The 15,883-nt window shown below is 43.6% G+C and overlaps 1 protein-coding gene across 2 annotated transcripts in view; it reads left to right on the top strand.

Moving 5' to 3' along the window:
* The window catches only part of LOC139565148 (collagen alpha-1(XI) chain-like), a 105,981-nt gene extending 93,323 nt beyond the window's left edge, over positions 1–12,658 (top strand). For both annotated transcript variants that reach the window (XM_071385260.1, XM_071385261.1), the window contains 6 exons: positions 309–362; positions 1,505–1,823; positions 3,549–3,661; positions 4,102–4,170; positions 9,836–10,069; positions 10,479–12,658. In XM_071385260.1, the coding sequence (XP_071241361.1) occupies positions 309–362; positions 1,505–1,823; positions 3,549–3,661; positions 4,102–4,170; positions 9,836–10,069; positions 10,479–10,625 (936 nt within the window). In that variant the 3' untranslated portion in view covers positions 10,626–12,658. The remainder of the gene's footprint in view (positions 1–308; positions 363–1,504; positions 1,824–3,548; positions 3,662–4,101; positions 4,171–9,835; positions 10,070–10,478) is intronic.
* Positions 12,659–15,883: the final 3,225 nt, after the last annotated feature.

Genomic DNA, 15,883 nt, shown 5'->3' with positions numbered 1-15,883 from the left:
TCTACATTGTGCTTTTTAAATGTATTTTGGCCTTAAAAGTGAGCCCATACAGTGATGTGTTGTTCCTGTGGGTAGAGTGTATTTTAATAGGATATAGTGGTGCGGTGTGATGTTATGAAAAGTACCATAGCGTGTCATGTAGAGAGCAGGGGCTTTGGCCACAGACTGCTGATGCACAGAGCTGGATAATCCTATAAACCCTAGAACCATATCTGCCAGGATCAAAGAGGGATTTGGCAAACTAGTTTGAGAATCGCTCCAGGTGACCGGAGGATTGATGCAGGATTTTGTTCCACTCTTTTCTTCAGGGCGCCATCGGACCCCAAGGAGACACTGGCCCCGCCGGATCCCCCGGACCCCCTGTAAGTCCTCCACACACACACCTCCCCACCTCCACACTTCTCATCCACCCCACCTTTCTCTTTCTGTTTCTCTCCGTCCCCTCTTTTCCGTCTCATCGCCTGTTGTTGTTCAACCACACACACCTCCCCACCTCCACACTTCTTATCCACCCCACCTTTCTCTTTCTGTTTCTCTCCGTCCCCTCTTTTCCGTCTCATCGCCTGTTGTTGTTCAACCACACACACCTCCCCACCTCCACACTTCTTATCCACCCCACCTTTCTCTTTCTGTTTCTCTCCGTCCCCTCTTTTCTGTCTCATCGCCTGTTGTTGTTCAACCACACACACCTCCCCACCTCCACACTTCTTATCCACCCCACCTTTCTCTTTCTGTTTCTCTCCGTCCCCTCTTTTCCGTCTCATCGCCTGTTGTTGTTCAACCACACACACCTCCCCACCTCCACACTTCTTATCCACCCCACCTTTCTCTTTCTGTTTCTCTCCATCCCCTCTTTTCTGTCTCATCGCCTGTTGTTGTTCAACCACACACACCTCCCCACCTCCACACTTCTTATCCACCCCACCTTTCTCTTTCTGTTTCTCTCCGTCCCCTCTTTTCCGTCTCATCGCCTGTTGTTGTTCAACCACACACACTTCCCCACCTCCACACTTCTTATCCACCCCACCTTTCTCTTTCTGTTTCTCTCCGTCCCCTCTTTTCTGTCTCATCGCCTGTTGTTGTTCAACCACACACACCTCCCCACCTCCACACTTCTTATCCACCCCACCTTTCTCTTTCTGTTTCTCTCCGTCCCCTCTTTTCCGTCTCATCGCCTGTTGTTGTTCAACCACACACACCTCCCCACCTCCACACTTCTTATCCACCCCACCTTTCTCTTTCTGTTTCTCTCCATCCCCTCTTTTCTGTCTCATCGCCTGTTGTTGTTCAACCACACACACCTCCCCACCTCCACACTTCTTATCCACCCCACCTTTCTCTTTCTGTTTCTCTCCGTCCCCTCTTTTCCGTCTCATCGCCTGTTGTTGTTCAACCACACACACCTCCACGCATCTCCTTCCCCCATCGTTCTCTTTTTTTTCTGCCTCTCCCAGTCACTGTTGTTTCTTGTCTTCCGTCTTCCACTTGTGTTCCTTCTCTCCAGGGTCCGCCTGCCACCATGGTCCAGCTGCTGCCTATCAGAGACCACGAGGGCCGGAGGAAGAGGAAGAGGCACTCTAGGATGGTGCAAGGAGGCGCATCTCCCTACGAGGAGGTAGAGATGAAGATGGATCTGGAGCAGGAGGTGTTCCTGCAGGCAGACCAGCCCATGCTGGAGGAGGCAGAGGGCATGGAGGAGGTGTTTGCCTCCCTCATCTCCATGAAGACAGAGGTGGAGCTGATGAGGAAGCCCCTGGGGACCTTTGAGAGCCCCGCCCGCACCTGCAAGGAGCTCATGATGATCCAGCATGGCTACAGAGACGGTCAGCACATCACCTCATCACCCTCGTAGCACACAGATCTCCCTTCATCACCCTGCATTGGCACTCATATTGACGTGAACATGTAGAAAATCTACACCCCCTTGAACTTCTTCACATTTTGTTGCGTTACAAAGTGAGATTGAAATAGATTTAATTGCATTTTTTTGTCATTGATCTACACAAAATACTCCATAATGTCAAAGTGAAAAGAAAATTATATATATTTTTTTGCTAATTTATCATTTTTTTTCAACTAAAATATAGTCGTTGCGTAAGTATTCTGCTCCTTTGTTCAGGCAAGCCTAAATTAGCTCAGAAGTACAAATTTGACAAATCACATAATAAGTTATATGGACTCACTCTGTGTGAAATAATAATGTCTCTGTCCCCCACAAATGTAAAGTCCCTCAGTCAAGTATGGAATTTCAAGCACAGATTCAACTACAAAGACCAGGGAGCTTTTTGAAGCCTCATAAAGAAGGCCAGTGATTGGTAGATGGATAACAATAACAAATCAGACATTGCATATCTCTTTAAGCACGGTCAAGTTAAGAATTATGCTGTGGATGATGTATTACACCACCGAGACACATAAAAAACACAGTCGTCCTTCTGAACTGAGCTGCAGGACAGTAAGGAAACTGATCAGGGACGTCACCATGAGGCCATTGGGGATTTTAAAACAGCTACAGAGTTCAATGGCTTAGATGGGAGAAAACTGAGGATGGATCAACAACATTGTAGTGACTCCACAATAATGACCTAAATGACGGAGTCAAAAGAAGAATACAAATATTCCAAAACATGCATATGTATGCAACAAGGCACTAAAGTAATACTGCAAAAAACACAGCAAAGGAATACACTTTTTGGCCTAAATGCAAAGCCTGTTTGGGGAAAAGCCAACACAACACATTACTGAGTCACTGCCTCCGTATTTTCAATCATGGTGGTGGCTGCATCATGGTATGGGTATGCTTGACATCGGCAAAGACTGGGGAGTTTTTCAGGATGAAAAGAAACAGGATGAAGCACGGGAAAATCCTAGAGGGAAACCTGCTTCAGTCGGCTTTACACCTGACACTCAGAGAGCAATTCACCTTTCAGCTTTCAATAACCTAAAATAGAAGGCCAAATCTATGCTGGAAGACAGTGCTTCTAAGAAGACAGTGGCCAAGTTACACTTTTGAGTTAAGTCTGCTTGCAAATCTATGGCAACACTTGAAAATTGCTTTCTAGCCATGATCCCCAACAGAGTTGACAGAGCTTGAAGCAGTTTGAAAAGAATAATGGGCAAATATTGCACAATCCAGGTGTGTAAAGCTTTTCTGAGACTTACCCAAGAAGACTAACAGCTGTAATCGCTGCCAAATGTGTTTATAACATGTATTGATTCTGGGGGGTGAATATGTATCTAATCAAGGTATATTAGTGTTTTCTTTTTCATTATTCTTAAAAAAAGATATCAATAATTGTTCTTAAAAAATTACAATCAAATCCATTTTAATCCCACTTTGTAACACAATCGAATGTGAAGAAGTCCAAAGGAGGAGTAGACTTTCTATCGGCACTGTATTTGATTGAACAAATGAGCCACCAAATCCTCCAATAGCCAGGATAATTACCTGTTACATCATACATACTCTATGATTTCATGTCTTCCCCTTTCTCTTGCCTGATCTGCTGTCCCGTATTGAAATGACACCGCTGTCTCTGTCTCCCCAGGTGACTACTGGATCGACCCCAACCAGGGATGTCACAGGGACTCCATCAAGGTCTTCTGTAACTTCACCGCTGAGGGAGAGACCTGTCTCTACCCTGACAAGAGGATTGAAACTGTGAGTCTCAAACTACCTTGATGTTTCCTCACATCAACCTAACTAGAACATTGTAGTAGTGTACAGTACATATTCATTGGCCTCAGATCAACTGGTGTCTTACAGATGCACTATCTTAATTTGACCCTATTTTTCACAGCAGGAAAATAATCCAGCAGCAACAGGATATGTGAATTATTATATGGATTATAATTAATATAATTTTTTAGGGGTTGATACATTTTCTGTTACATTTTTCATAATGGCAAATACATTTTAAAGTGGAAATGACAAACTTTAGAAGCCTTTTAAAACCTTTAATACACCACAGTTGGTATTTCCTGCTGTGTAGGAACATTCTCCGCAACAACAGAGTGATCAAGTTAAGATACCAGATCTGTACATCCTCAGAAGCCTGTGTTACAGAGACTCCTTGTTTCCTTCTCTATTATTTTGAACAGGTGAAGCTAGCAGCCTGGAACAAAGAGAAGCCAGGAAGCTGGTTCAGCCAATACAGGAAAGGCAAACAGGTACTGACCACTTTTAACTGCTGCCATTCATTTAAATGTTTCCAAACACCAGGTAGATTATATTAATTTAAAGGGAGTGCATTTGAATAATAATCATGTGTATAATTGAGTAGATGTGCATGTGTGTGAGCATGTGCGTGATTGAACCCACTGTCCAATTGAGTGTTCATGTATGTGCCCATGTATGATACCTGTGTTTTCTGCCTGCAGTAGTGAGTGAGTCACACATAGCTACTGGCAGCAGTGGGCTCTCATTGAAGAGCATTCAGCGCTTTGAGCACTGATCTTTCATGTGCACCTGACCAGACATCTCTTAACACAGAAAGATAATCACTTCTCTGCCAGTCCAATGCCTTTCACTGACTCTTTCACACCCACGCCATTGTGTCCTTTTCTCTCTCTCTCTCTCTCTCTCTCTCTCTCTCTCTCTCTCTCTCTCTCTCTCTCTCTCTCTCTCTCTCTCTCTCTCTCTCTCTCTCTCTCTCTCTCTCTTTCTTTCTTTCTTTCTCTCTCTCTCTCTCTTTCTTTCTTCCTCTCTCTCTCTCTCTCTCTTTCACTTTCTTTCTTCCTCTCTCTCTCTCTCTCTCTTTCACTTTCTTTCTTCCTCTCTCACTAACTCTCGCTTTCTCTCTGACTCTCTTATTCTGACTCTCTAGGCGAATTACTGTGACCTTTGTCCCCTCCTCTCCTCTTACATTATTAATGAAACACGGGTTGAGATTTCTAAGAGAGAGAAAAGGTTCATGGTAACACAATTGGTCCTAGCCTTCCTTCCTTTGTTCACCAGGGTGGATATAGCGCTCTGTCGCCAGCATTAACTCTGTCAGCTTGGTTTTGTGCCAGCATTAACTCTGTCAGCTTGGTTTTGTGCCAGCATTAACTCTGTCAGTTTAGTTTTGTGCCAGCATTAACTCTGTCCGCTTGGTTTTGTGCCAGCATTAACTCTGTCCGCTTGGTTTTGTGCCAGCATTAACTCTGTCCGCTTGGTTTTGTGCCAGCATTAACTCTGTCCGCTTGGTTTTGTGCCAGCATTAACTCTGTCAGCTTGGTTTTGTGCCAGCATTAACTCTGTCCGCTTGGTTTTGTGCCAGCATTAACTCTGTCAGCTTGGTTTTGTGCCAGCATTAACTCTGTCAGTTTAGTTTTGTGCCAGCATTAACTCTGTCAGCTTGGTTTTGTGCCAGCATTAACTCTGTCAGTTTAGTTTTGTGCCAGCATTAACTCTGTCCGCTTGGTTTTGTGCCAGCATTAACTCTGTCCGCTTGGTTTTGTGCCAGCATTAACTCTGTCAGCTTGGTTTTGTGCCAGCATTAACTCTGTCAGTTTAGTTTTGTGCCAGCATTAACTCTGTCCGCTTGGTTTTGTGCCAGCATTAACTCTGTCAGCTTGGTTTTGTGCCAGCATTAACACTGTCCGCTTGGTTTTGTGCCAGCATTAACTCTGTCAGCTTGGTTTTGTGCCAGCATTAACTCTGTCCGCTTGGTTTTGTGCCAGCATTAACTCTGTCAGCTTGGTTTTGTGCCAGCATTAACTCTGTCCGCTTGGTTTTGTGCCAGCATTAATTCTGTCAGCTTGGTTTTGTGCCAGCATTAACTCTGTCCGCTTGGTTTTGTGCCAGCATTAACTCTGTCAGCTTGGTTTTGTGCCAGCATTAACTCTGTCCGCTTGGTTTTGTGCCAGCATTAACTCTGTCCGCTTGGTTTTGTGCCAGCATTAACTCTGTCCGCTTGGTTTTGTGCCAGCATTAACTCTGTCAGCTTGGTTTTCCTGCCCAGGTTATTTGGTCATGGAAAAACTCCTGGCCCTAGCCATTATAGATTGGATGTACAGTTGAAGTCGGAAGTTAACATACACCTTAGCCAAATACATTTAAACTCAGTTTTTCACAATTCCTGACATTTAATCCAAGTAAAAATGTATGTCTTAGGTCAGATAATTAAGATCACCACTTTATTTTAAGAATGTGAAATGTCAGAATAATAGTAGAGAATGATTTATTTAAGCTTTTATTTCTTTCTTCACATTCCCAGTGGGTCAGAAGTTTACATACACTCAATTAGTATTTGGTAGCATTGCCTTTAAATTGTTTAACTTGGGTCAAACGTTTTGGGTAGCTTCCCACAATAAGTTGGGTGAATTTTGGTCCATTCCACCTGACAGAGCTGGTGTAACTGAGTCAGGTTTGTAGGCCTCCTTGCTCGCACACACTTTTTCAGTTCTGCCCAGATATTTTCTATAGGATTGAGGTCAGGGCTTTGTGATGGCCACTCCAATACCTTGACTTTGTTGTCCTTACGCCATTTTTCCAGAACTTTGGAAGTATGCTTGGGGTCATTGTCCATTTGGAAGACCCATTTGCAACCAAGCTTTAACTTCCTGACTGATGTCTTGAGATGTTGCTTCAATATATCGACATAATTTTCCTTCCTCATGAAGCCATCTATTTTGTGAAGTGCACCAGTCCCTCCTGCAGCAAAGCACCCCCACAACATGATCCTACCACCCCCATGCTTCACGGTTGGGATGGTGTTCTTCGGCTTGCAAGCCTCCCCCTTTTTCCTCCAAACATAATGATGAACATTATGCCCAAACAGTTCTATTTTTGTTTCATCAGACCAGAGGACATTTCTCCAAAAAGTACGATCTTTGTCCCCATGTGCAGTTGCAAACCGTAGCTTTTTTATGGAGGTTCTGGAGCAGTGGCTTCTTCCTTGTTGTGCCGCCTTTCAGGTTATGTAGATATAGGACTTTTTATACTGTGGATAATAGATACTTTTGTACCTGTTTCCTCCAGCATCTTCACAAGGTCCTTTGCTGTTGTTCTGGGATTGATTTGCAATTTTCTTACTAAAGTACGTTCATCTCTAGGAGACAGAACGCATCTCCTTCCTGAGCGGTATGACGGCTGTGTGGTCCCATGGTGTTTATACTTGCGTACTATTGTTTGTACAAATGTACGTGGTACCTTCAGGCATTTGGAAATTGCTCCCAAGGATGAACCAGACTTGTGGAGGTCTACAATTTTCTTCTGAGGTCTTGGCTGATTTCTTTTGATTTTCCTGATTTTCAAGCAAAGAGGCACTGAGTTTGAAGGTAGGCCTTGAAATACATCCACAGGTACACCTCCAATTGACTCAAATTATGTCAATTAGCCTATCAGAAGCTTCGAAAGCCATGACATAATTTTCTGGAATTTTCCAAGCTGTTTAAAGGCACAGTCAACTTGGTGTATGTAAACTTCTGACCCACTGGAATTGTGATACAGTGAATTTTAAGTGAAATAATCTGTCTGTAAACAATTGTTGGAAAAATTACTTGTGTCATGCACAAAGTAGATGTCCTAACCGACCTGCCAAAACTATAGTTTGTTAACAAGAAATTTGTGGAGTGGTTGAAAAACGAGTTTTAATGACTCCAACCTAAGTGTATGTAAACTTCCAACTGTATATAGTGCTTTACCAGATGCTCTACTACCAATGCATTGGCACTGCTATTTGGTTCTGGACATTCGATATGTGACTGACATGGTCATTGAGAGTTGTTTCTTTCCCCTGGTCCAGTTCTCATGCAGTGACTCTGATGGGAGCCCGGTTGCTTCAAGTGGTCTATATTAATATGTGGTTCATATCTGGTCTAGTTCTCATTCAGTGACTCTGACATGCTGTGTGTCTCTGGTCCAGTTCCAGTACAATGTCTCTGATATGCTGTGTGTCTCTGGTCCAGTTCCAGTACAATGTCTCTGATATGCTGTGTGTCCCTGGTCCAGTTCCAGTACAATGACTCTGACATGCTGTGTGTCTCTGTTCCAGTTCCAGTACAATGACTCTGATATGCTGTGTGTCTCTGGTCCAGTTCCAGTACAATGACTCTGATATGCTGTGTGTCTCTGGTCCAGTTCCAGTACAATGACTCTGATATGTTGCGTCTTTGGTCCAGTTCCAGTACAATGACTCTGACATGCTGTGTGTCTCTGGTCCAGTTCCAGTACAATGACTCTGATATGCTGTGTGTCTCTGGTCCAGTTCCAGTACAATGACTCTGATATGTTATGTGTCTCTGGTCCAGTACAATGACTCTGATATGCTGTGTGTCTCTGGTCCAGTTCCAGTACAATGACTCTGATATGTTGCGTCTCTGGTCCAGTTCCAGTACAATGACTCTGACATGCTGTGTGTCTCTGGTCCAGTTACAGTACAATGACTTTGATATGCTGTGTGTCTCTGTTCCAGTTCCAGTACAATGACTCTGATATGCTGTGTGTCTCTGGTCCAGTTCCAGTACAATGTCTCTGATATGCTGTGTGTCTCTGGTCCAGTTCCAGTACAATGACTCTGATATGCTGTGTGTCTCTGGTCCAGTTACAGTACAATGACTCTGATATGTTGTGTGTCTCTGGTCCAGTACAATGACTCTGATATGCTGTGTGTCTCTGGTCCAGTTCCAGTACAATGACTCTGATATGCTGTGTGTCTCTGGTCCAGTTCCAGTACAATGACTCTGACATGCTGTGTGTCTCTGGTCCAGTTCCAGTACAATGACTCTGATATGCTGTGTGTCTCTGTTCCAGTTCCAGTACAATGACTCTGATATGCTGTGTGTCTCTGGTCCAGTTCCAGTACAGTGACTCTGATATGTTGCGTCTCTGGTCCAGTTCCAGTACAATGACTCTGATATGCTGTGTGTCTCTGTTCCAGTTCCAGTACAATGACTCTGATATGCTGTGTGTCTCTGGTCCAGTACAATGACTCTGATATGCTGCGTGTCTCTGGTCCAGTTCCAGTACAATGACTCTGATATGCTGTGTGTCTCTGTTCCAGTTCCAGTACAATGACTCTGATATGCTGTGTGTCTCTGGTCCAGTACAATGACTCTGATATGCTGTGTGTCTCTGGTCCAGTTCCAGTACAATGACTCTGATATGCTGTGTGTCTCTGGTCCAGTTCCAGTACAGTGACTCTGATATGCTGTGTGTCTCTGGTCCAGTTACAGTACAATGACTCTGATATGTTGTGTGTCTCTGGTCCAGTTCCAGTACAATGACTCTGATATGCTGTGTGTCTCTGGTCCAGTTACAGTACAATGACTCTGATATGTTGTGTGTCTCTGGTCCAGTACAATGACTCTGATATGCTGCGAGTCTCTGGTCCAGTTACAGTACAATGACTTTGATATGCTGTGTGTCTCTGTTCCAGTTCCAGTACAATGACTCTGATATGCTGTGTGTCTCTGGTCCAGTTCCAGTACAATGACTCTGATATGCTGTGTGTCTCTGTTCCAGTTCCAGTACAATTACTCTGATATGCTGTGTGTCTCTGTTCCAGTTCCAGTACAATGACTCTGATATGTTGTGTGTCTCTGTTCCAGTTCCAGTACAATGACTCTGATATGCTGTGTGTCTCTGGTCCAGTTCCAGTACAATGACTCTGATATGCTGTGTGTATCTGGTCCAGTTCCAGTACAATGACTCTGATATGCTGTGTGTCTCTGGTCCAGTTCCAGTACAATGACTCTGATATGTTGTGTGTCTCTGTTCCAGTTCCAGTACAATGACTCTGATATGCTGTGTGTCTCTGGTCCAGTTCCAGTACAATGACTCTGATATGCTGTGTGTCTCTGGTCCAGTTCCAGTACAATGACTCTGATATGCTGTGTGTCTCTGGTCCAGTTACAGTACAGTGACTCTGATGGGAACCCGGTCCACGTGGTCCAGCTGACCTTCCTGAAACTGCTGAGTGCCACGGCCAGACAGATCTTCACCTACTCCTGTCAGAACTCTGCCGGCTGGTTCGACAGCGCCACCCGCAGCCACCAGCACGCCATACGCTTCCGGGGCAGCAACGACGAGGAGATGAGCCAGGCCAAGAGCCCCTTCATCCAGGCAACACACGACGGATGCCAGGTAGGTGCCATGCAGAGACAAAGGAAAATGAATGAATGACTGAATTAATGTAATTGGCGCTAATGTTTTGACCAATGCTAATGTTTTGATCAATGCTAATGTTTTGACCAATGCTAATGTTTTGACCAATGCTAATGTTTTGACCAATGCTAATGTTTTGGCTAATGCTAATGTTTTGACCAATGCTAATGTTTTGATCAATGCTAATGTTTTGACCAATGGTAATGTTTTGACCAATGTTTTGTCAGCTGCTGTTTGATTCGATAAGGCCATGCAGCTGGTCACGATCAGTTCATCATATGATATCTGAGTATGGTATAGATAGGATCGAAGTTAGAATGAAAGCTAGCAAGTTAGCAGGCACAGTGTATCCTCAACGCTGCTGTCTTTTTCTTTGTCTCTGGTGTAGTTCCGTAAGGGACAGGAGCGGACAGTCCTGGAGATCGACTCCCCCAGAGCAGAGCTGCTGCCAGTCATAGACGTGGCCCCCTCAGACTTTGGAAGCAGCAACCAAAAGTTTGGCTTCCACGTGGGACCAGTATGTTACAACGGTTAACTAACGTTGTCTCAACCAACCAAGGAATGACCGGAACTGACCTGCACAACAACTTACCAATGAAAGAAACTGAACTTCACTGTTGTTTCCACATGCAATATTTATTATTATATGTCCGTATATGTGGTGGGTTTCTGGCATATGTTATAAGACTCTCAACAACCAATGGCAAGTAGAGGAGCAAAGGCAAGGAGGAACAAAGCACATTTATCAAAGGGAATTCATCCAATTAGATCTATTTAATGTGTAGTGTTTTTTTCTTTGTCGTCCTTCTTTTCTTCGCTCACCTTTTGAGTGTGCTGTAATTAGATTCGCTAGAAGTAGTCTCTTGTTCCACTTGACAACAACCAATTTAAAAAGACAGGCAGATCCCTCCCATGTTGAGGCATGGGGTTAGCCTGTCATCTGTGGTATGGGTCAGTTGAGTGGCACTGTCTTTTGTCAGGCCTGGGATGCAGATGAGATGAGTTGCTACCTGAGGGATTGTGATGAGAGTGGAGTGGAATTAGCAGGAGACACCATCTGGCATTCTCATTAGCATGCCTGGATTGCAGTAGGATAATATCATATTGCAGTATAAGGACATTAGTTCTTGTTAACTGGTGGTGTACCGCAGTATCTACGGTTGTAGGATCTTAATTTGATAAAGTTTGCTACAGCAGGAAAATAATCATGCAGCAACAGGAAATGTGAATTATTATGTGGATTATAATGAATTGACATTTTTGTTGGGGTTGATGCATTTTTCATCGGGGAAAATCAAGTCTGAAATGTCAAAGTAAAAATTACAAATACACCACAAGTTTGACATTTCCTGCATTGGAACAGGGTGATCAAATTAAGATCCTACATCGGTAGCATGTCAATTCCATACTAGTCTATTTCATCTGTCAACATTCCCTGTGTTAGTTAGAAGGTTGAACATACTGTATAATAGAAATGATATCTTTGCTCAGTGCTTACCCTTCAACTGCAGATGACTCACTGAATGACCTTGAGAAGTGCACACAATACCATGTTACTAGTAGTCTATTGAGCCCAATGGTTACTTGAATGGAGAAGGCTGCTGTCCTTATTGGACTGGTTTACTCTGCACGCCTGTTGATAATATGACTTTCCGGCCTTCCATGTTTTCATTTCCTATTTGTGTCAGTTTGGCGTCCAATTTATTACGGAAAACAAGCATGCTGTATTCCAGGCCTTAATGGTTGAGCTGGAGCTGTTTCAGCCCGAGAATGAGTTTCAGAGCATGTTGTTCTTGAAGAGGATATGAACAGTGTTTTCTCCAGTCCTCCGTTTGTCTGTTACATCAAGGAGCATTTCACATGTCGTTGTTTTCATCTTTTTAAAAGTACCATTATTATCCACTGTCCTGTTCTCCACCTCAGTCATGTATTTGTTTATTTGTTTTATATGTGTATTCATTTTTATGATGTATTTTGTTATGATGTGTGGTGCTAAAGAACATGTTTTTGTTTTGTGTCAACTACGTTTGTGTTGTTGTGTGTCTTGAGGCAGGAGGAGAGAGAACGGGTACAAGTTATTGGTGCTAAAAAAGCCGTGCATGATGGGAAAGGAATACTCTCTGAGCCAGGGAGTATCATATCGTACTGTAGGACTGGACACTACAGTACACACACTCTAACCTGCTGTATGGTAGGCAGGTTACAGTACCAGAGGTAGGTTAGGGGTAAGTTCCACGTTTTTGCTTTAGCGTTAAAACTCCCAAGACAGCCGTTGTTACAACGTAGTGCCTTTACATCTCTACAACATTTCTCCAACAACCTGCCGGCTGGTCTCCCAGCCTGTATACATAAACAGTACTGGCAGTTTATCAGCTTACTCCTCCTCACACTGTCTTTTAGTATTTAAACAATTACAGTAAAATTCCCCACCCTGTCCTGCCACACACTGTGTATAGTATCTGTTCTACTCATTTTATATACTGTACAGTTATTCTAAGGACTTGAGTATGAATAATAATCTGTTGCCTGAATGAAAATGTGTTTGTGAAACGTGATGAGCGAATAAAATTTTTTTTTTTTAAAAGACTAGGCTGTATCTGGGAGGGACAGAGAGAGAGAGAGAGAGAGAGAGTTGTTTGTATCGGCCTCTCACCACTCAGTGTAATAGACAAACAATTCTCTTCATTACCGCCTAGTTCTGCAACATTCACTCAATGAGCCCGCAATCAACAACCCACCACAGCAGATGTAATCAACTCTGATTGGATTCCCAGTTCATTTATTTCAATTAGCTGGTGTTTCATTCCTCCAGAGGGAAAGGTGGGGGCGGGGGGGGGGGGGGGGGAAACAGTTCTGGATAATGAAACAGTTCTGGATAAGGAACACAGCCATTGAGATTTTCCCAGAACTGTCCAATGTGTGTGTGTGTGAGAGAGAGAGAGAGAGGGAGAGAGAGAGAGAGGGAGGGATAGAGAGAGGGAGAGAGAGAGGGATAGAGAGGGAGAGAGGGCAGAACGGAAGATACACAGAACAGACACTGCCGTATTGTTGGCTCTTGCTATAACACTGGCTGGTTGGCTGGTTATGTGACAAAAACACACTGTCAAGTCTTCCTCATGCTGGCTCTCCTCTCTCACTTTTATTCAGACATAATACATGCTGTCTCTCTCTCACACACACACACACACACACACACACACACACACACACACACACACACACACACACACACACACACACACACACACACACACACACACACACACACACACACACACACACACACACACACACACACACACACACGTTCTATCACATAACCAAAGACCAAGTCCACCCGTCCCCTATGGGGTCTAGTCCTCAAGGTTAACGTCAATGCAGAATAAAGGTTTCAGTACATTTCTCTCCTTTCTGCTCTCTTCAACTCAATTGGATTTTAACCACAGTGTAAGCTCCTGGCTGGGAAAGGTCAGGCCTAGCTGCTTCCTCAGAATAATGATCAAGCAAAGTGGATCATGACCGTCGATAGGCTAATATGCATTTTTCTCTCTCCAGCAAAGCACACACTATGCTGTAGGATCTGGGTAGAATGAATCACTATGCTGTAGGATCTGGGTAGAATGAATCACTATGCTGTAGGATCTGGGTAGAAGGAATCACTATGCTGTAGGATCTGGGTAGAATGAATCACTATGCTGTAAGATCTGGGTAGAATGAATCACTATGCTGTAGGATCTGGGTAGAATGAATCACAATGCTGTTGAATCTGAGTAGAATGTATCACAATGCTGTTGAATCTGAGTAGAATGTATCACAATGCTGTTGAATCTGAGTAGAATGAATCACAATGCTGTTGAATCTGAGTAGAATGAATCACAATGCTGTTGAATCTGAGTAGAAGGAATCACTATGCTGTTGAATCTGAGTAGAATGAATCACAATGCTGTTGAATCTGAGTAGAATGAATCACAATGCTGTTGAATCTGAGTAGAAGGAATCACTATGCTGTTGAATCTGAGTAGAATGAATCACAATGCTGTTGAATCTGAGTAGAAGGAATCACTATGCTGTAGGATCTGGGTAGAATGAATCACAATGCTGTTGAATCTGAGTAGAATGTATCACAATGCTGTTGAATCTGAGTAGAATGTATCACAATGCTGTTGAATCTGAGTAGAATGAATCACAATGCTGTTGAATCTGAGTAGAATGAATCACAATGCTGTTGAATCTGAGTAGAAGGAATCACTATGCTGTTGAATCTGAGTAGAATGAATCACAATGCTGTTGAATCTGAGTAGAATGACTCACAATGCTGTTGAATCTGAGTAGAAGGAATCACTATGCTGTTGAATCTAAGTAGAATGAATCACAATGCTGTTGAATCTGAGTAGAAGGAATCACTATGCTGTTGAATCTGAGTAGAAGGAATCACTATGCTGTTGAATCTGGTGCTGCCGTTGGGTCTTTGTATCTCTGAGGTCCTCTATTCTCCCCAACCCATTGTCCATGTTGCTTTGTTGAGCAGAGAAGATAGTAAGATAGTATATCCTGTACTGTATCTCTTTATCTCCTGTATCTGTGTAGGACTGTTTCTGTCTGATACCCTCTGATCTCTGGGCTCGCTTTGCTGTCCTGCGATCTGTACGCGCGATACTGATCTATATCTTCGTATAGATCTGATGTGCTGTGAACTTTAGGCTTTGTATTAATCTGGTTCTGTTCTATACTGTATACCAGCCCAGCTCTGGGCCTGTGGAAGAAAGAGAGTTTAGTGCAGGTTTGATGAGCCATGTTTCTCCTCCTCTTTTTAGGTCCTGGAGTAGACGAATTCTCCAGTCCCTATAGCACACGGAGAATTTGTTTCAGTGCTACTGTCACAACATATTCTTTCATTAATCTCTTTCATTCTCTCTCCATCTCTCCATCTCTCACTAGTCTCAGAACTCTGTAGCTGGAGCTCGACTTCTCTTTCTCCCTCACTCCCTTTAACCATCTTTCTTTCTCCCGCTCTTTCCTCTCTCTCTCTCTCCTCTCTTTCCCAGCCCCCAGGTTTCCTCTCTCTCTCTCTCCTCTCTTTCCCAGCCCCCAGGTTTCCTCTCCTATGCGTCTCAGTGACGTTGATTGTAACTGGGCTGAACATGTCAGCAAGTCAGTGTGAGAGAGGAACATATTAAACAGGCGTTTAGATTCATGAGAGAGTGAACACAGAGATATCTACATCTCCCGTAGACTCCTGGCTGTAACAGCTCTACCGATGCCACGACATCTTTCTGTTGTGTCACAATCCATAACTCTAAACATTATTTAGCCGCATCAGCGTTGTGTGAATATGTAGATTGATTGGTTTCTTGTGAAAGCCCTACATTTTGCGATACATATCTACTCATGTATGACTCTTCCTGTATATTTATATGCAAGCTGTAGGTCTATAGCTAGAGGACTCCTGATATCTCCAGGAGTGATCATTATAAATGTTGTCTTTATCTGTTGTCTAGTACTGTCTTTTTGCTAGCTAAGGCCATCAACTTTAAGTGCTGCCTGTCTTCCCAGTGTCCTACTTGGTGTGTGAACTGCTGACTGCTCATAACTTGCAGCTCATTGTTGACACATCGATCAGGATTAAGGGGCAGGGCAATTAGTGATTGTTGTTTTCGTAATCAGTGGCTCTATTGGAGGGGGAGTGGTTTCTCCTCTCCTAGGCAATTAGCAATTAGTGTTAGTACTTCAGTCTCCCCTGTTTTCTCAGTGGCAGCTGTAAACAGTGGTCGTGTCAGCGGCGGTCTCGTCGTC

The sequence above is a fragment of the Salvelinus alpinus genome, chromosome 36 (genome assembly GCF_045679555.1).
Source record: "Salvelinus alpinus chromosome 36, SLU_Salpinus.1, whole genome shotgun sequence".
Lineage (NCBI taxonomy): Eukaryota > Metazoa > Chordata > Actinopteri > Salmoniformes > Salmonidae > Salvelinus > Salvelinus alpinus.
This window is presented reverse-complemented; position numbering and strand designations above follow the sequence as displayed.